This window comes from Fistularia commersonii, chromosome 1, assembly GCF_037954325.1.
Source record: "Fistularia commersonii isolate RoL2024-O1a breed Wild chromosome 1, RoL_Fcom_v1.0, whole genome shotgun sequence".
NCBI lineage: Eukaryota > Metazoa > Chordata > Actinopteri > Syngnathiformes > Fistulariidae > Fistularia > Fistularia commersonii.
The window spans coordinates 26,960,005-26,980,673 of record NC_141284.1 but is presented as its reverse complement, the minus strand read 5'-3'; the positions used below and the strand labels follow the sequence as shown (position 1 = coordinate 26,980,673).

At 41.5% G+C, this 20,669-nt stretch overlaps 1 protein-coding gene across 2 annotated transcripts in view; it reads left to right on the top strand.

Moving 5' to 3' along the window:
* Positions 1 to 20,573, top strand: part of shprh (SNF2 histone linker PHD RING helicase) — a 33,321-nt gene extending 12,748 nt beyond the window's left edge. For both annotated transcript variants that reach the window (XM_086157535.1, XM_086157526.1), the window contains exons 10-30: positions 767 to 1,018; positions 1,640 to 1,718; positions 1,800 to 1,963; positions 3,986 to 4,242; positions 4,355 to 4,476; positions 4,724 to 4,812; positions 6,354 to 6,446; positions 6,551 to 6,658; positions 7,395 to 7,537; positions 7,616 to 7,789; positions 9,854 to 9,916; positions 9,999 to 10,224; positions 11,125 to 11,262; positions 12,526 to 12,627; positions 12,707 to 12,778; positions 14,259 to 14,447; positions 15,867 to 15,959; positions 16,058 to 16,144; positions 16,896 to 17,074; positions 20,113 to 20,193; positions 20,444 to 20,573. In XM_086157535.1, the coding sequence (XP_086013661.1) occupies positions 767 to 1,018; positions 1,640 to 1,718; positions 1,800 to 1,963; positions 3,986 to 4,242; positions 4,355 to 4,476; positions 4,724 to 4,812; positions 6,354 to 6,446; positions 6,551 to 6,658; positions 7,395 to 7,537; positions 7,616 to 7,789; positions 9,854 to 9,916; positions 9,999 to 10,224; positions 11,125 to 11,262; positions 12,526 to 12,627; positions 12,707 to 12,778; positions 14,259 to 14,447; positions 15,867 to 15,959; positions 16,058 to 16,144; positions 16,896 to 17,074; positions 20,113 to 20,193; positions 20,444 to 20,540 (2,808 nt within the window). In that variant the 3' untranslated portion in view covers positions 20,541 to 20,573. The remainder of the gene's footprint in view (positions 1 to 766; positions 1,019 to 1,639; positions 1,719 to 1,799; positions 1,964 to 3,985; positions 4,243 to 4,354; positions 4,477 to 4,723; positions 4,813 to 6,353; positions 6,447 to 6,550; positions 6,659 to 7,394; positions 7,538 to 7,615; positions 7,790 to 9,853; positions 9,917 to 9,998; positions 10,225 to 11,124; positions 11,263 to 12,525; positions 12,628 to 12,706; positions 12,779 to 14,258; positions 14,448 to 15,866; positions 15,960 to 16,057; positions 16,145 to 16,895; positions 17,075 to 20,112; positions 20,194 to 20,443) is intronic.
* Positions 20,574 to 20,669: the final 96 nt, after the last annotated feature.

Here is a 20,669-nt window from a genome sequence, read left to right as displayed (position 1 = left end):
GCGGTGCAGGAGAAATGGGAGTAGCAGTTACTGGCACGCAAGCCTAGAGCGCACTTTCGCAGCTGTCAGTGTGAAAATACAACATATGAAATTGTATATTTTAATAGCGTCATATCCGAGTGGACGTGGCCAACAATGACAATTTCCTGGTTAACAAACTTTATCTTTATTATAACAATCAGAATCGGAAAAAGTTCATTTGTCCACGAGGGGCAGCAAAAAAAAAAAAAAAAAAATCAATAAATAATGAATAAATTACATTAAAAGCATAAATAAATTAAATTAAATACATATAATAACAATAATTATAATATAACAATTATGACATTCACAGCCAATAAAAAAAATCCCAGAACTCCTACAATATATGTCACACCTGAGTATAAGTCGCAGGATGAGTCAAACCATGAAAAAAGGTGGGACTTATAGTCTGAAAAATACGGTACTCAGAAAGAGAAGTGGCATCTCAAACTCGTAACCTTAATTAACGTGGATTTTTTGACAATTTCACCGGGCGACTCGCGCCCATTCACAGATGGGATCGGTTTAGGATCAACAGTGTAGAGAATGAATGAATGAATGAATGAATGAATGAATGGCTCTAACTCAGACCAGTTTTCGCAAGATTTGAAGTGACCTGTCATGCCGGGAATGGTTTATTTGGGCGGGATGACCCTCGATGGGATATCCCTGCACTGGTATTGAAATCAAACACAGAATACAGTTATGAGTGTAATTCTTATGTAATCCTCATGCGATATCTCAGGTTTATCAGGGAGTCAAGAAGCACGGCTTCATCCAGCCGCACATGCTGGCCCAGCAGGACGTGGTCATCACCACCTACGACGTGCTGCGCTCGGAGCTCAACTACGTCGACATTCCCCACAGCAACAGCCAGGACGGGCGCCGCTTCCGCAACCAGAAGCGCTACATGGCCATCCCCAGCCCTCTGGTGGCGGTGGAGTGGTGGCGCATCTGTCTGGACGAGGCTCAGATGGTGGAATGTCCAACGGCGAAGGTGAGCGCGAGCTGCGGAGAAGGGGGAAATGTCGTCGCGCCGTAAAAGAATAACCAATTCAATGAAATTTTAAGGTTGTGTCTCGCCACCGAAACGAAGCGCTCCACAATTCTCCTCAACAACTCGAATGTCCTCCGGGAAATAAAATGAATTCATATTTGTCGTGATAACAACACGATATCGTGAGCATTTCAGGTATTTAAAGAAAAAAAAAAAAAAAAAAAAGGTCAAAAACTGCAGATGGCGTGAAAGTTTAGAGAAGGATGAAGAAATGGAACATACTGTGAGCAGTGAGTGAGAAAGTCCAAAACTCAATTATATAAGGCGGGAAAAGTATTCAATACTACATTCTCAAAAGCAGAATCTTTATCCTGCAAGTGCAGAACAGTTGCTGATAAAAATTAACAACTGTTGCTAATAAAAATTAGCAACTGTTCTCTGTCATTTTTACTGAATAGGGTTTTTTCTTGCCACTTTTACCGACACGATTTATTTTTGTTCAATCCATAATGCAATCTAAAGGATAAAAAGTCTAAAATGACGAAATAATCGTGTTTATATCGTCTTTTATCCAGCGTTCTCCGGGTTTAGTTGCCCATCGCTCTCTCATTTCCCCCCCAGGCTGCAGAAATGGCGCTCCGTCTGGCGTCGACCAACCGCTGGTGTGTCAGCGGCACGCCTGTCCAGAGAGGCTTGGAGGGTAACGGATTTTTGAAGTTCAGCCGACGTAAGCCGCCATCGGCACAGTTCGCGCAGTAAAACAACCCTGTCGTCTGCGTAGATCTCTACGGCCTGGTGCTCTTCCTGGGAGTGGACCCATTCTGGGTCAAACACTGGTGGGACCAGTTACTTTACCGCCCCTATCGCCGGGGTAACACGGAGCCACTGTACAACGTAATCGCGCAGCTGTTGTGGAGGTCGGCCAAGAAAGACGTCATCGATCAGGTACGTCTTGGATTTTTGGAGAACGACGGTTCATTCTTGCATTTCGCAGGAATGGGGAAAATTGGAAGTGATGGTGGCCTGTTTAAAGTAAAAACATACTGGAAAAACAACTGCTTTAAACAAAAAACAATGCAATTGCTCTTAAAGTCCTACTGAACCTGTAAAGCAGGGCGAGTCCCAAGAAATCCATAGAAATATGTCACATGTTTATATTTTCCTAGCTCGCGTGGAGCAGGATCATTCTGTCCAATGGAAAAAATGATTTATCTAGACCAGTGTTTCCCAACCACTGTGCCGTGAGAGATCATCAGGTGTGCCGTGGAAAAATGCCCACTTTCACCTGATTGGTCCGAAAATTATTTGTCCAACGCAAATAATGTGTCTTCCTATGTCTATGTGGGCATCGTGTCCATTCCATGGCAACGGGTAGGGAATTAATCTGTGCATCTGTGTATCAGAGGGATTAGTGACGCTTTGCGTGATACATTTTTAAAATAAAAAGTACTTGTATCTGCGTAAACAAACAGGCAGCGTTGTTGAAAACTACCAAGACGAGTGAGAAAGCAGTGAAAGCTGCTATAAAGTTGCTGAACTCGTCTCTAAATCCAAACAGCAAAACATTAATACTACCTGCCGGCAAAATCATCGTAGAAGAAATGCTCGGCTCTGGCGTTGATAAAGAAATAGCCAGTTCTCTCAAATAATACCATTTTCAGACATATTGATGACATGTCTTCAGACATTGAAAAAAGTGTTCTGGAAAAGTCGCACATCAGTGGGAAATTTGCATTGCAACTTGATGAATCTACAGACATTAGATATATTAGATATCACACTAAGTAAATTGAAACTACGGTTTCATCCTAATTTGTTAAAAAATGTTTTGGACATATTTATTTGGTGGTGTGCCGTGTGATTTTTCGAATGTAAAATATGTGCCGTGGCTCAAAAAAGGTTGGGAAACACTGATCTAGCGTGTACGTATAAATTCTCATTTAAACAACTAATTATTTTGCTCATTTGCACAAAGTTAACGATAAGAATATATAGTTGTCTTGTGCGCAAAAGAATTCATTCTTCGAACAGAGGAAAAAAAAAAGTTTGAGCAAATGAAAAGATAATTGGCTGCTAGGATTCCTACAAATGTCTTCACTTTAGAAATAATGTTTTCTATCTGCTTCCATCAGTGTTTGACAAATTAACAGATTAAATACCGTCGGACTATGAGACGCTATTTTTTCCACACACTTTGAACAGCGCGGATTAATCAATAATACGGCGAATTGATGGATTTTTTTCAGGCTTACGAGTTTCATGCCGCCAAAACATTTAGTCACAGAAGAAGACGACTAAGATAAGATAAGATAAGACAAGATAAGATAAGATAAACTTTATTGATCCCCATAGGGGAAATTCTTTGTCGCAGCAGCGTATAAATATAAATATAAATATAAATAGAGAGAAAATTAGAAATCCACAAATGAATAGACAGCAGAGGGAACAACAGCAACAACATCAAGGATAAGAATGGATGAATTTAAGAATTTAATGGTTTTAATGCGCAGGAGGAAGACTGAGATAGCGATCAGCTGGAGGAAAAGCGGGGATAGAAAAGGGATGGACGGATGGACTTTTCCTTGTGTTATTTATTGTTAATCTTTTTCATCAGCTGTGTTACAGGAATAAAGCATTTCCGGTAAATATTTGCGAATGTATTTAATTAAACGTTTAAAAAAAAAAAAAAAACGCTTCTTTTTAAAAACCTCATGTTACAACGTGGACACCTGCGGCTTATAAACAAGTGCAGCCTATATACACACACATTTATTTATTCAGCGTTTTTTAGCCGGCGCGGCTTATATTCAGGTGCGCTCAATAGTCCAGAAATTATGGTACGATCTAAACACATGCATTTTAAGGTTATCTCAATAGAAAATACACTGTACTGAAGCTCATTTATAGTGAAGTCATAGTTGGCACCCTTTTGGTTTAAATCATAAACTTCTTTTTTTTCCCCCCCAGATCCAGATCCCCCCCCAGACGGAGGAGGTGCACTGGCTTCATTTCTCCCCCGTCGAGGGTCACTTCTACCACCGTCAGCACGAGGTCTGCTCCCAGGACGCTCTGGTCAAACTCAGGAAGATCTCCGACTGGAGCCTGAAACTCGGCACCCTGGACCGTCGCACCGTCACCACCATCCTGTACCCGCTGCTGAGGCTGCGTCAGGCCTGCTGCCACCCGCAAGCCGTGAGGGGGGAGTTCCTGCCTCTTCAGAAAAGGTGTATCATGAACACCGTGATGCACGGTTGTGTTTATTTAAAGTCGACCCGTTCTGGACATTTCCGCTGGAATTGGTTGCTAAGTATTCGCGGTTTGCCTGGCACTCTCTAGCACCATGACAATGGAGGAGCTGCTGAAGTCCCTGCAGAAGAAATGTCGAGTGGAGTGTGAAGAAGCCCACAGACAATTGGTGTGCGCTCTCAACGGCCTGGCAGGAATCCACATCATCAGAGGTAAAAAAAAAAAAAAAAAAAAAAAACCCGCGTCTCCTGCTCTCGGTTTCCCATGGGAATCGGTTCGGACAAAGCAGAACCCGTGATCTCGCTTTGCCTTTTTTTTTTTTTTCCCCCATTTGTCGTCACGCCGCCGTCTAAGTGAAGGTAATGATATGTCTAATGTGTCGGAGCTTGGGGTCGGTGTAGCGCGCCTCATTAGCGTCACGCGCTATCGAGTGTCAGTAACCTCTATTCACACCCGCAGACGAGTATGTAGAGGCGGCGGAGATGTATAGAGAAGTGCTGCGTTCATCAGAGGAGCACAAAGGAAGACTGAAAACAGACTCATTACAGGTACATCCCTTAATCCCACTCGGGCTTTTTTCATGAATTTGAAATTAGCACGGGAAGAGTTTTTCTATCCATATCAACCTGACAAAAGACACTCGAGATCAGGGGTCGGGAACTTTTTTGACTGGGAGAGCCACAAAAGACAAATATTTCTTGATATGTTTCGTCGAGAGCCATATAGTATTTTTAACGCGCAAAAAATGAAATACGTCTTACTTTTAATGCGACCTCTGGTGCTGCATGGATTTGATCAAAGTGCTACTTTATATTTGACCGTTTCATCTATGCAATTTTATCATAGCATATTAAACGTACCGCAGATCCAAATGCATATTCTTCTGTTCGCGCAGCCTGGAAAGCACAGTAATCATCGTCTTTTTTTTTTTGTCGCCATCTTTTCCGTTACGAGGGTTGATGCGGATAAAGTAGTCGGCTATTTGATAAAATTAATTTCTTCGCCTTTACAACGATCCAGACGTGCTCGGAAGCCAATGGTTCCCAACCCGACCGACGGGCGACCCGTGAAATTTATTTTCAAAAACTAATTTCTGTTTACTTTAAAATGACACAGTATTATGAAGATACTTCTTTTTCTACTTTCGGCTTTTGCCTTCAGGGGTCGCCACAGCGAATCAACTTTCCCCATCCAACCTTAAAATTATTATGAAGAAATATCACAAATATTTTAAAATCAGTTCCGATGGATAGGATCAGGAACGAGTCTATCAGAGGAACAGCACATGTTAGATGTTTTTGAGAGAAGGTCTGAGAAGCCAGACTGAGATGGTTGGGTCATGGACAGAGGAGGGATAGAGAATATATTGGTAGACGGATGCTGGAATTGGAGCTGCCAGGCAAGAGGTCTGGAGGAAGACCAAAGAGAAGATTTATGGACGTAGTGAGAGAAGATATGAAGGTAGTTGGCGTGAGAGAGGAGGATACAGAGAATAGGGTTAGATGGAGAAAGTGGATTCGCTGTGGCGACCCTGAAGGGAAAAGACCAAAGGAAAAGAAAAATTTGTCACAGGGGTGCAGGACACGTATGACCGAGACGAAGTGATGATTGAGATGGTTTGGACATGAACAAAGGAGTGTTCATGGTGAAGATCTGGGTAGAAGGTTGCTGAAGGTGGAGCTGCCAGGCAGGAGGTCTGGAGGAAGACCAAAGAGAAGATTTATGGACGTAGTGAGAGAGGATATGAAGGTAGTTGGTGTGAGAGAGGAAGATACAGAGAATAGGGTTAGATGGAGAAAGTTGTCTCGCTGTGGCGACACCTGAAGGGAAAAGCCGAAAGAAGAAGAAGAAGAAAGATTTTAAAATCAGTTCCAAACTGATTTTTTTCTTTTTCAACTCAAAATTGTCTGGGAGCCATATGGCATCACCAGAAGAGCCATAGGTTCCTGACCCCTGGTCTAAGATGCACCAAGTCTGACTTCCCCCAGTGCACAGCACTGTACCAGATAGAAGGCCGAGAATCCACGTCCAAAATTGGTATCGATACAAAACGGCTAATTGCCTTTGCTATTTTGTTCTAATTAAACAGAGGTTACATGCAACTCACAACTTAATGGAGCTGCTGAATGCAAAGCATCCCGGTATCCCTCCGACGCTGAGAGACGACCGGCTGAGCGAGGAGGTAATTCGTGACGGAATAACCTCACGTGGCCTCTCGATTAATCCCGCGCCGCCTCCCCGCATCCGTTGTGATTTTCCTCGCCGTTCCGTCGCCTCTTTCCGCAGGCCGAGCAGCTGCGGCAGCACTACATGACCAAGTATGACTCGGAGGTGGCGGACGCCCGTCAAGCGCTGCAGCCGGTGCTGCAGAACATCAAGGAGCTGAAAACCAAAGTGAGAACACAATTTTTCCATTCATTTTTGTAACCGGTAAACAACCCGAAATTACACGTAATTGTAATAACAGGTCATACCGGAATGCTTGACATGAACAGCGAATAGGAATTTAAAATGTTTTGGTGCTGTAATTGCACCAAGAATGGTGGGGGGGGGGGGGTCTAAAAAGTAACCATATTATCAAAAAGGGAGGAAAAAGAAAGTTCTCCAGCGGGAGGCAAAGTTAAAGGATATTTATCAGATTTTTTTTACACTGCATAATTTGTATTATTCAGTACATTTTCATCTATTCATTCATGATTATTTAAGATAAATTAAAGTGCTTTGATCCCCTTTTTTATCACTTCAGCATAACAGTTACAGTGTCAAAAAATACGAATGTAAATATAAATAGAGAGACAATTAGAGGATAGCATCCAGAAATAAATAGACAGCGGAGACAACAACGTCGAGGACAAGAATGGACAAAAAAGAGAAAACGGACAACCAGAACTAAATGACAACAGAAACAAAGTGACAATAGCGATGACAAAAATAGAATGAATAAACAAACATAAGCAGGATGCGAATGGATTGAGACCAACAAGGATAAAAAAAGACAACAGACTTAGAGGATGACATGTTAATGAGAAAAAGCTAAAACACCCCATCTTTATTTTCTAGTTCAAATTAACTTCTGGATTATTTAACATTGACCTTTTAAAGATCAATTAGGTATGCTGTGTTTTCGAAGGTCAAGTTGAACTCGCCTTGGTGGCTGGAGGTCATTCAGAGGTCGATCCACTACTCCTGCGACGATGACCTGGTTTCCCGCGTCAAGAACGAGCTGACCTGCAGCTACAAGCAGGAAGCCAACAAGCTCTCCATGGTCGACAAGTAAAGCGCTTATCCGACCTAACCAGACGGGCTTCTGAGTGAAGACGGTCCCTGAACAGACGGCGTGACTCTGTGCAGGTTCAGGGACGGCTGCGGCCTGCAGTTCCTGCTCACCAGCCAAATGGAGGATTTGCTGAAATCCCAGAAGACCGTCCGTGACGCGGTGAGGAGCCTCGAAGGTCCGGCGTCGCAAAAAGTCATCGACGAGGCCACCGTTTGTCACCTGAGGCCGATGCGACTGCCGCTCAATAAGTGAGACGTCACCGATCGCCCTCGGGTGTGGTGTCAGGAATTTCTTTTTCTTATTCTTAACCTTTTTTATTTTACCAGGAAAGTCCCATTGAGATTAAAAACCTCTTCTTCAAGGGAGTCCTGGCCAAGAGGCAGCAAAAGAATACAGTTACATTTAAAATGAAATTACCGTATTTTCACGACTAAAAGGCAAATTTCATTTAATTCGATTTTCACGATATCTGGGCCCGTGCATAAAAATCAAATGAGAAATAAGATAAAAATAAATAATAATTAAAATAATAATCAATAAAATTAATGCTCACTATGATCTTCTAAATGCAGAACATATGAACAGGGAAATAACAAGAACGGTGATTTTATTCAGAAGTCCGAAGCATTGTATTATCGTATTTTCGCGACTATAAGGCGCATATAAAAGTCTTAGATTTTCTTCAAATTGTGCGGCGCGCCCCAATAGCGCAGTGCGCCCTGTGTAGAGAACACCATGAGTATGTTAAAGGGGGAAGTGTGGGCATTGATTGTATCTAAAAGAACGGGTGTGTGCGTTATGCAGAACATCGTTGTTGTAACAATCCTGAACACATCGCCGACAAACACATCCCTGACACGGACGAGGTGCCGCTCACTTTCGACATCCCGGTGAATCACGTTGTGCAGAAGGAGGGGACCAGCGCGGTAGCGGTACGCACAACGGGGTACAAAAAGTCTTCTTGGAGACCACGGCTTCACTAAGAGTGGAAGGGGCGAGTTATGCCACAATTTGCGAATGGATTGTAGATGCTCGGGCTAACGTGTCCGCTGGCACTGTTGCTGGAGCTTTTGCAAAAGCCGGCATCATTTTCGAGGAACGGCGCGGCACAGAAAGTGACTCTGAGAGTGAAGAAAGTGAACCTGGCATGTTCGATGGAGATTTAGCGCAGCTGTTCAAATCAGAAACAGAGGATGAGGACTTCCATGGGTTCGATTGATGACGATTACCGGTAAAAAAAAAAAGTGAATATTAAACTCAGTTTAGCTCCCGCTCTGTTTTTAAATACGTACACTTGTATGCTTGTGTGTGTGTGTTGTTGTTGTAAGGCGGATGTAGTAGAGGACACCTTGAGAACGTTAGTGTGGGCGTGGATTGTATATAAAATCTTATAATCAGGTGCGCCTTATGTGTGTGTTAAACACAATAATGGCACACATAGCTGAGACTGCGCCTTATGGTCGTGAAAATACAATACATACAAATCATATAAAACAGTTACAAATCAGTGAAGTAAACCATAAGAATCAACACTTCTCTGTATGGTTAAGTTACAGATGTAAGAGTGCACCAGTGAATAAATCTGGTGGACAAAGAAGACCATCTCACTCGACAATACAGCTCACAGCAACGGGTAGTTAGTGACAAACCTTAAAGCAGCATGATACGCCGAGTCAACCCTTACTCAGACACTGAGCTGAAGCATTCATATACAAAAGGTCTCCAAAAATCTAAAATGGATAAAAAAAGTTGCAGTGACAACTCGCTTTTTGACCTCAAAAGAAAAAAAAAAAAACAGCAAATATTTCGGAATAAAAAAACACGATGAGTTTCTTCACAAGATTCTTAACATGAGGCTTAAAAGACAAAGTGTCATCAAGCAAGACACTTGGGAATAACTTGCGGCCTCTTTCTAGAGTTTGGAAACAACATTAGTTTGGTTTTGTCAGTATTAAGGACTAATTTTAGTTGCAAATCTTTGACTATGATTCCCCTAACATTACATTACATTACATTGCATTTGGCAGACGCTTTTATCCAAAGCGACTTACAATAGAGGACATAGGGACTGCAAATACACTTGCAAATACAAGATGCACAGGAACGTCTGATCACGTCTGATCACCAGAAAGACGTCATTGTAACATTAGCCGTGTTGTAAAAAAGGCATCTGAAAATCCCTGTGGTAACACATGGCAGGATTTTGAAACAATTTAGCTACAAAAGACTGATCGGATCTTTTGTCAAACCGATCGACACATTACGTTATTGTTTTTCCACAAAAACGTAACACATCCGTCATTTTGTTCCAGCTGTGTTTTTTGCAAAGCAGATGAACTTTTCACCAACTACGAATCCAAGCTGTTTTCGCACACGTGAGTAAAAGAACGCTCGCCGAAGTGCAGCGCGAAGAAAAGATTCACGATTAAACAGAAACGTAACCCCCCCCCCCGGCAGGGTGAAAGGTCAGACGGCCATCTTTGAAGAAATGATAGAGGACGAAGAGGGGCTGGTGGACGATCGACTTCCCACCACCAGCCGAGGCCTGTGGGCCGCCAGCGAGATGGAGCGCACGTTGAAGGCCATCCTGTCCTTCGCCAAGGCCAAACGGATGGACCCTGAAGTGGTGGAGGAGGGCAACATCTTCATGGAGCTGTTTGAGAACTGGAAGAAGGAATACAAGGTCGGTGCATCGAGTAGGCGATTGACAAGTAGGTGATAAGATAAACGTTATTGATCCCCTTCTTTTGTCACAGCAGCGTAACAGATTATAGGTGTCAGATAAATATGAATATGAAGATAAAGAGAAAAAAAAGTGAAGTGAGGAAGGCATTGAAGAGGATGAAGAGTGGAAAAGCAGTTGGTCCTGATGATATACCTGTGGAGGTGTGGAAGTGTCTAGGAGAGGCAGCGGTAGATTTTCTGACTAGATTATTCAACAGGATCTTAGAGAGTGAGAAGATGCCTGAAGAATGGAGACAAAGTGTGATGGTGCCTATTTTTAAGAATAAAGGGGATGTGCAGAATTGTGGCAACTATAGAGGGATTAAGTTGATGAGCCATACAATGAAGTTATGGGAAAGAGTAGTGGAAACTAGACTGAGAGCAGAAGTCAGCATCTGTGAACACCAGTATGGCTTTATGCCAAGAAAGAGTACTACAGGTGCAGTATTTGCGTTGAGAATGCTAATAGAAAAGTACAGAGAAGGCCAGAGGGAGCTGCATTGTGTTTTTGTAGACCTAGAAAAGGCATATGACAGGGTGCCAAGAGAGGAGCTCTGGTATTGTATGAGGAAGTCTGGAGTGGCAGAGAAGTATGTTAGACTGGTGCAGGACATGTATGCTAGCTGTGAGACACTGGTCAACCCGGATGTCCTGGAAACACCATGGGATCCTGTGGACATCCGGGTTGACTCACTCGTAACGGAGGCAGAATTCATGAATGAGTAAATAGTTTTTGTTGCGTAACAGAGACTCGCAACCGTCAACCGCACATGCCGCTTGTCGGTGTGCTAATAGTGCCCCCGGCCTACCGTCTGAACGTCAAAAGCTCGGGTGAAAAGCCGCAAGTGTCTCCTCTCAGGTGCTGCACGAGTACTGGATGGTCCTGCGGAATCACGTGTCGGCCATCGACGAGCTGGGAATGGCCACCGAGCGGCTCCGCGTCCGCCTGCCCGACGAGCCCAAGCCCAAACTTCTGCACATAATAGAGCCACATGAGGTCGGTGATATTCTGTGCTATTTTGGAGATACCCAAAAATGAGTGTGTTTATGTGATTAAGCAAATTCCTGACTATTAGGCGCACCTGAATATAAGCTGCAACGGCTAAAATAAATGCCCGCACTTGTCTACAAGCTACAGGCGTCCACGTTGTGACATGAGATATTTACATTGTTTTCCAGCTTTTAATTACCGTAATTTCCGGACTATTGAGCGCACCTCAATATAAGCCGCACCGGCTAGCCGATAGCTATCTCGGGCTTCCTCCTGCGCACTGAAACCGTCAAAGTCGTCTTCTTCGGTGTCGGAGTTGAACGGACTCAGAATTTCCCGGTCATTTCATCGGTCCGATGTGACGAGGATAAACGTTTTAGCGGCGTGAAGCTCGTTAGCGTCCTTCACCCAAAAAAGTCCATACATTAGCCGCAATCGTTGTTTACGTCAAAAAAGTCGCGGCTTATCACCCGGAAATTGCGGTAAATACATACTGGTTACATCCACAAATACGTACTGGATTTTTTTTTTCCAAACAGTGCATGTAGCTGATGAAAAAGATGAATAATAAAAAGTCCATCCATCCATCCATCCATCCATTCCTTTTCTCGGTCCATCTGTATATTCTGTATAATTTTTCATATAACATCTCTATATTATTATGAGATACTGTACAAGAGATGGAAAAAAAACACCAAAAATTGCATTTATTCTGTAAATACTGCATTTATCAGTAAATACCGCACATTCTGCACATATGCACTTCTACTTTTTGCACTTGTGATCAGATGCCAACTGCATTTAGTTACTCTGTATCCTTACATGTGTAATGACAATAAAGTTGAATCTAATCTGAATCTAATCTAAATACGTACCATACATACTGGAAGTGCTTTTTTTTTCCAAACAGTGCATGTAAATGATGAAAGAGATGAAAACTAAATAATACATGGAGAAGTCCATCCAACGGCCTAGAATCTGACGGTTATTTCATTGGTCTGATGTGACGCTGCTAAATGTTTTGGCGGCGTGATTTTCGCTGTCAGCCCCCCAAAAAATCCATAAATAAGCAGCATCATTGTTTAAGCAGCAGTTTGAAAAAAGTAGCGGGTCATAGTCCGGAAGTAACGGTATTCAAATGCAGACTTTTCAGGCCTAAATGATGTCAGTTCTTCAAAACAATGTTTAAAAGACAAAATATCTACGGAAAGCACGATACAACACTCTTTACATTTCTTTTCCTGCGTTCCCGATCTTTGCCCTCGGCAGGTGGAACAGAACAGAGTTAAGCTCCTGAATGACCAGGCGGTGGCCAAGTCTCAGCTGCAAAAGAAGCTGGGCCAGTTTTTGTACCTCACCAATCTGGAGAAGGTAAACATTTGTCGGCACCGCGTTCTTAATTCAAGGCGGAACCGCTCAGGACGCTCAGGAACGAATTTTTTTGTTCCAGTCCCAGGACAAGTCCACCGGAGGGCTGAACCCGGAGCCGTGTCCCATCTGTGCTCGGCCGCTCGGGCAGGAGGTCAGTGCGTGATCATCGGAAAAAAATCCAAAATTTGAAGTGATGTGTAGCCAAGATGAAAATTTGCAGTGAATGTTGGAGAAGAATCCTCTGAAGCTTATTTTCAAACTTATTTTCACCGAGGGCGCATCAGCAGAATGATTGCCCTCGTGTAACAGAAACCGTAGAAATGTAACCAAATGTAATGTCGAATAATAAGAATAAGAATAAGAACAACTTTATTTATCCCGAAGGAAATTGTTGGGCCAGAGTTTCAAGTAAAACAAAACAATAATGAATAAATAAAAGAAGGAAAAAGAAAAAAAAAAAAATTGGATAAACAGTAAAAAGTGACTTAGAAAGTAACTTAAGTTACTTAAAGTAACTTAATGCATTACTCATTCAAATCCAAAATGTTACATAAGCATTTGCATAGATGTAAAAAAAAAATGATGTTTACTCATTACAAAGCTACTGCTGCGGTGTTTTTGGACGCGGCTTTCGTGAACACATTCTGCTGCCGTCCTAGTTTGGCTTTTAATTCTTGTACAACGTGTTGTTTTTCCGGAAAGCTAACTTTAGCATACTTAGCTCCGCGTTTGGTGTCAAAATACCAACGTAGATTGTACTCACAACACAAAAGACATACCGTTTTTTTTTTCTCCCTGAAGCACAAACATGCATTGGCCTTCCCATCTTTCCTGAAACAGCCTTCCATCTGCATCGACTTTTCTCTTCCTGGACATTTAGGGATTGTTTTTATTTCTCTATCTCACTTTTTGAAAATGGCGTTGATGTGGATCTAACGCCGATCTTACAGCGAGATGCCTTCACTTCACGGGTAACATGATCGACATGAATTGCGTGAAATGTAGTTTATGCTCCATGCACTTATTTACATCAGACAATCAGACCTTTTAAGATGTTTAATAATAATAATAACCTTTATTTATACTTGTAAGACCACTGAGGTCTCCCTCATTTTCAGGGTCGACAAGTTTACAAGCAAAGCAGCGCATAGCACAACAATAAAATGAGATCAAATTAAAAAACAGGAGATAAACTAAAAACAGGTGAAAATGAGATTAAATTAAAGACAGTACGGAAGCAGTGGATAAAACTCGAAACAAGTAAAAAATGTGATCAAATTAAAAGTACAAGGGGGTGGATAGAACTTGATGAGTCCCGCCTGCATGTCCGCAGCTCATGTTTAAGATGCAGGCCTTGAGTTTGACACTCGTGCTCTAAGGATAACCAAAAATAAACTGCCTTGTAAACTTTGACACCGGTTTAAGGTCTTAACTGTTTGGATGCTCATTTGTTTATTTCAAGCTTTCAGTCTCAAACCTGTAATTGAAAGATTCAAAAAAAAAAAAAAGTGAGGTTACAACAGGCCAATCACAGCTGCACACCATAACCAGAAAACAGCCCAAGCTGAAATAAAACTGAACATTTTTGCCACCGATTGTGTCGCTGAGCGGTGGATTTTGAATCCCGGCAGTGGGCGGTGTTGACGTGCGGCCACTGCTTCTGTAACGGATGCATCGCCATCATCGTGGATCAGTACAGCGTGGGATCCAGGCGGCGGGCCATCAAATGTGCCATCTGCAGGCAGACCACCTCCCACACGGAGATCTCCTACGTGTTCACCACCCACACGTCTAGTCAGGACCAGGAGTTCCCGGTTAAGGTCGGTCCTCATTGATCGCCGAGCATCCTTTCACATCGGGATTGAACTGAGGTACAAGTCCTTAAACCGATATTTCCGAGTCAGCGTCGCAGGCTTGGGGTCTCGATGAGTCCCGCCTGCATGTCCGCAGTTTTGTGTTGGCTTTCCGACGACGTTTTGGTGTCATAACACAAATAGGTCAAGATAAAAAGAAGTTTTTAAAAGAGTGAACAATTTGCATTGACAAAAGCGCCGTTGTGGCATGAGGTGGTTTTATGGCAGCGGGATTTCAAGGACTAAATGCAGGGTAAGAAGCAAAGAGAGTCAAAAACAATTGCAAAATTGTGGTCAGTTGCAAAATACATCACTTTTAAAGACGTAGGGGGATAAACTATTCAAGCAGGTTATCAGCAAAATGACCAATAAATGGCAAATGTTTTAAAATAAAAGAAATTTGCAGAAAAGGAAGTGAAAATTATTATGACTGATACAACGTCATGTTCATTTCCCATCTTGATGTTTTGTTAGACGTTGTATCCTGATGGATTATTAGTTTAAAAAAAAAAAGTTTAATTGAACAAATAAAAGCCAACATTTCAAGGGAAAATGATTTGATGTATTGGATGTTGGAATGATGCTTTAAGATAAGACAAGATAAGATAAGATATACTTAATTGATCCCCATAGGGCCGGGGTGGGCAATTATTTTGGCTGGTGGGCCACATTTCTTATTTAATTGTTATGCGGGGGCCAATTAGGTATCACTTAAACTGAACAAAATGAAGATTGCAATTTAAATATTTAAATTTTCTGACGTTTCAATTCGACTTTTACATCATTAATGATCATTTAAAAATGCACCGACATTATTTTGTAGGGAATCACTCGTACAAAATTAAACACAATTTAAAAAAAACAAGGAGTTTCTAAATTCAATATGGATTGCAAATACTTGGAAAAGAAGAAGAAAATAGTTTGATGGGCTGGATAAAAAAAATGTGTAAAATTCCCAGGTCTGCCATAGGGGAAATTCTTATGTCACATTGCAACAATTACAGTATCAATAAAAATATGCATATATTACATTACATTGCATTTGGCAGACGCTTTTATCCAAAGCGACTTACAATAGAATATAGAGACAATATGAATATAGAGACAATTAAAAGATGGCAAAAGATATCCACAAATTAATAGAAGGATAAGAGGATAAGAATAAACAGAATGGAGGGAAAAAAAAAAAAAGACACCAAAGGTGAGAATAGACAAACCAAAACGACAACAAGGATAAGAACAGACAACAGAGCGACAACAATAACGACAAAAATAAACAGGATGCGAATGGAGATTCGGGGATTTGTCTTCTATGCCGTCGGTTTGCCGCGGCTCCGATTTGGATCCAGTTTGTAGCCACTCGGTTCTGCTCCCTTTGCATTTCAGGGGAGCCACTCTACAAAAGTGGAGGCAGTAGTGCGAACCCTGATAAAGATCCAGGTGACCGACCCCGGGGCCAAGTGTCTGGTCTTCTCCACGGTAACGGTCAACCACCCCCTACTCCCATCAGGTACCGGCTTGTCCCGGGGACGGCGAGTCCGGATTTAACCCGGTTTTCCTTTTTCTGGGCTGCGCAGTGGCAGAGCGTCCTGGACATCATCGCGAAGGCCTTATTTGACAACAACATGGATTTCTCTCAAATCAACGGAATTCACAAATTCCAGGTATGAATTCTCGCCACTTGCGCAGGATCGTCACGTCTTTATCGGCACGACGGCCATTCTACCTTCCTCTACCTCGTGCAACCTGAAAACACACACCCCTGTATTTTTGCTTAGTTTAATCAGAATCAGAATAAACTTTAGTTATCCCTGAGGGGGTTGGGGTGCACATGGGGTAGAAGCATCACATTATAAACATCAAAATAAAGGGTAATAAATATCTCTGCAGAATTGTACAAATATCTTAATATAAAACATATCTTTACAAGGAATAGAAATAATAATGAAATAGCTAAAAAAACAAAAACGCCGGCGTGTAATAATTCTTCCTTTTTGCCAAAAGAGTGTCTTCAGAACCAAAAGATGGAAAAATTCCTTTCCTTTTAATTTTTGTTTTGTTTTGAATATGATTCAATGTTAGATATCATTTTTCTCAATTGTTCAATTAAGAGAAGTAAGATAAGATTCATTTTATTGATCCCCATATGGGAAATTCCTTTGCAGCGTAACAGTTATAACGTCAAAAAATAAAAAAGTTAAATAAATATGAATATAAATATCAATAGATAGCAGAAGATAGCAAGACATCCACAAATAAACAGTCAGCAGCAACAACATCAGGGATACTAATGGACAACTTTAAGAAACAATATGGGTGAAAAGTACACAACCAGAACTAAATGACAATTAATTGATTCACATTTTCAGTTGAAGACCAGATTGAGTTGATTTAAACTGGACTTTCCTGTTCCAGGAGAACCTGAGTTCGTTCAGATATCAGGATAAGACCAACATCCTCCTCCTCCCCCTGCATACGGGCTCCAACGGGCTGAACATCATCGAAGCGACCCACGTGCTGCTGGTGGAGCCGATCCTGAACCCGGCCCACGAGCTGCAGGCCATCGGACGGGTGCATCGAATCGGCCAGACCAAGTACGAAACCGCGCAACTGTTTGCAGCTATATATACACTGCTCAAAAAAATAAAGGGAACACTTAAAAAACACATCCTAGATCTAAATGAATGAAATATTCTTATGAAATACTTTGCTCTTTACACAGTTGAATGTGCTGACGACAAAATCACACAAAAACGATCCATGGAAATCAATTGTATCAACCCATGGAGGTCTGGATTAGGAATCACACTCAAAATTAAAGTGTAAAAACAAACTCCTGGCTGATCCAACTTTGATGTAATGTCCTTAAAACAAGTCAAAATGAATCTGTGTTGCTTCCTGAGTGGACACTATGATTTCACACAAGTGTGATTGACTTGGAGTTACATTGTGTTGTTCAAGTGTTCCCTTTATTTTTTTGAGCAGTATATTTATTGATATATCTACTGAGTATACTTGACACAATAAATGTTGGTGGATCTCGCATAACTGCATGAACCCGTACGGCACACTACAACACAGCACTTTTTTGGTAAATAGCTGTGTTCGCTGTGTTAAAATTAGCTGTGAGAAAAATCCCGAAGGAAATTGTTGTGTCAGAGTTACAAGAAAAACATAAGAATAATAAATAATAGTAGAAAATTGTATAAACTTCCACTTCCGGCGCTGCCTCGGGCGGCTGCCTGCCAGAGTTTCTCCTCACCTAGTGTCTCTTTCGTAAATTTTCTACTTTTCTTTTTAATTTTATTTAAGACACTTTATAGTTTCACTGAGACACTTTATAGTTTATTTTTATTTCTAATTCTGCCTTTTTCTTTTTATTATTTATTACTGTTATATTTTCTGTAACTCTGGCACAACAATTTCCTTCGGGATTAATAAAGTTGTTCTTATCTTATCTTAAACAGTATAAACAGTAAAAAAAAAAAAAAAAAAAAAAGCGGAAATAAGAAATTAGAACAAGTGAAAGATAAGGAGTGCACAAGAGTATGAAAAATATTGTACATGTAGCTGTTATGAAGTGAAATAGTTCACAGTTATGAACATATATACAGATAAATTATTACAATTTACAGTAGTGGGTGGAATTTTTTTTTTTTTTTTTTTTTAAGGTTTATGATTTTGAGATTCCCTGCGGCTGAAGGGAGAGGAATTAAAAAGTCTGATAGCCTCAGGTAGGAAAGACGTCCTGTGGCGTTCAGTGGAGCTCCTCGGTGGTGTGAAAGGCAGACGTTGAAAGATCTGAGCCTCGTCTCTGACCCTTCTTGAAGATGGTGATAGTTCCTTCACCTTTCTTCTTCTCGGCTCACTTTTCAGATGGATGTCGGCGTTGTAGTTTTTATAAACGGTCGGAAAATGCCGCTCCGCATTTCCCTTTTTCGGTATAGCAAGGTCAGACCGGCGGATGACATAGATTGGAGGCTAACTGGCTAGCTTGCTAAAACGCGCCGTTATGTGCACGTGCGCAGTGACGCCCGGGTCAGTAAAGGTCAGATCCGTCAAGTGACGAATTTCATAGTGAGGAGGATCGGTTGACGTTTTAATACACACACTATCTTTGCGATCGACGTATTGGGCACACCTGTGTTAGACCTTATTGTGCCACATGGAAGCATAAAAATATCCCCTATTTAAACGCCTAATTGATCCATTTGCACCACAAATCAGGATTTCATATAAAGTCCTATCTTTGTCAAACCGCAGGGAGTCGCTTTTTTGGAAGTTGACACGAACTGAGGCTCTACATGGTTGCACATCATATTTTCAACACTTATTTGGCACCGATCTCTGCAAGATTCATACTTATCTGCATATATTTTTGTTTCTTTTTAATGAAAATGAATATGATGATTTTTATTTTTGTCTTTCCTGCTGAAATGGAAACCGCATTGCAGTCTCTATATTCAATATTAGGTTGTTTTTGTTTTTTTTCTTTCTAAAATCCCGCAGCCGCGCTGCTGACGTGCTGGTGTTATTACCTTTGGACAGCGCTGGGCGAGCTGTGTCCAGACTGCGTGCTTCATATTTACCTTTTCAGAAATAACCGCCCTGTAAATTGTCTGATTCTAGACATTACGCAAACAAGCGCATTTCCAGAAATGTCAAACTATAAATTCTGCGCTAGTTGCGTTTGCCAACAAACCCACAAATCCTCCTCGTAACGGGCAGAGCTGCTCTGCACCTGCCGTTGTTTGAGGAATTTTACAGATGGTAAAGATAATTTTGATGTCTGTAGAGGAAAAAAACATTTTGGATTCGACGTCGCTTTGCTATGGAAATCAGAAGGAAGAGTCTGTTTTTGTATTTTTCTCAAATAGTTGGAAAACCTATCGCCAACAGAAAGCACCGAGGGCTTGTTGAGACGCATTTTGTAATAAACGTCCAAAATGTGATAACTTTTTCCATTTCGTTCAGTAATAAAGCCGCATTTTGTAATAAACTGTCGCATTTTGTATGAAACTGCCCCAACGCATTTTGTAATAAATGTTGCTGCATTATGTAATAGGTTATAACATTTTGAGAAGATTATTACAAAATGCACTTGCAACTTTTTTATTCTCTAGGAAATGTAATAACGTGGAATTTATAGAATATTCTTAATTAATGCAACCATTGAATTGTGTACTGATAGTGATTGCTAAGTACTGCTACTAGGCTAATACAGTGATACTAATAATAGGCCTAGCTTTTACAAATACTTTAAAGTAAAATAAAATACAATTAACAAACAAATGAACTATGCTTTAGAATTGTTATTACATAATGCACCATGTTATTACATTTCCTAGAGAATAAAAAAAGTTGCAATTTTGTAATAATCCTATTATTATAACATTATAACAAACTTATTACATAATCCGGCAAAATTTCTTACAAAAAGCATTGGGGGCAGTTTATTACAAAATGCGTCTTTATTACAAAATGAAATGGAAAAAGTTATTACATTTTGCGCATTTATTACAAAATGCGGCTCAACGGGGCTCCGGGGATGACGTGTTCTCGGAGTTGTCGTTCGTAAAAGGACGGAAAACACGCTAACGTGCCGTTTGTGCTGACGTTCTCTGTCCGCCAGGCCCACGTTTGTTCACCGCTTCCTCATCAAATCCACCATAGAGGAGAGAATGCAAGCCATGCTGAAAACTGCGGAGAAAAGGTAGAACCAACAGATCCAAATGTATCTTAACTCGCACGTAATTGGATTTAACAGATTTCATTATCAGTCGCTGATATTCGGTCGAATACCCGTCGTGACGGGCGATATTTGCTTCGCGTTGTTTTTTTACAATGTGCTCTTCGGCTAACAGGAAGTGTAACATCGTCCAAAATGTCCAAAATTCCTGTCGCCGTTTGGATCGGCGTTCACCTAAACCCACTTTATTTCGAAGCTCTGTTTTTGGTTGCAGTCACACCAGCGCACCCATGAAGCACGCAGAGGCCGCCGTCCTGACGGTGGCCGACCTGGCTGACCTTTTTACCGACGACACCGAACCTCTGGAGTGAAGAAGAAGCCTCTCCGGCCGAGGACAGACCCCCACACACACACACACACACACACACACACACACACATCCGCGCCCTGCACACAGTAAGGATCCATCAACTACATTCCACTCTGTTTGTTTTTTTTTT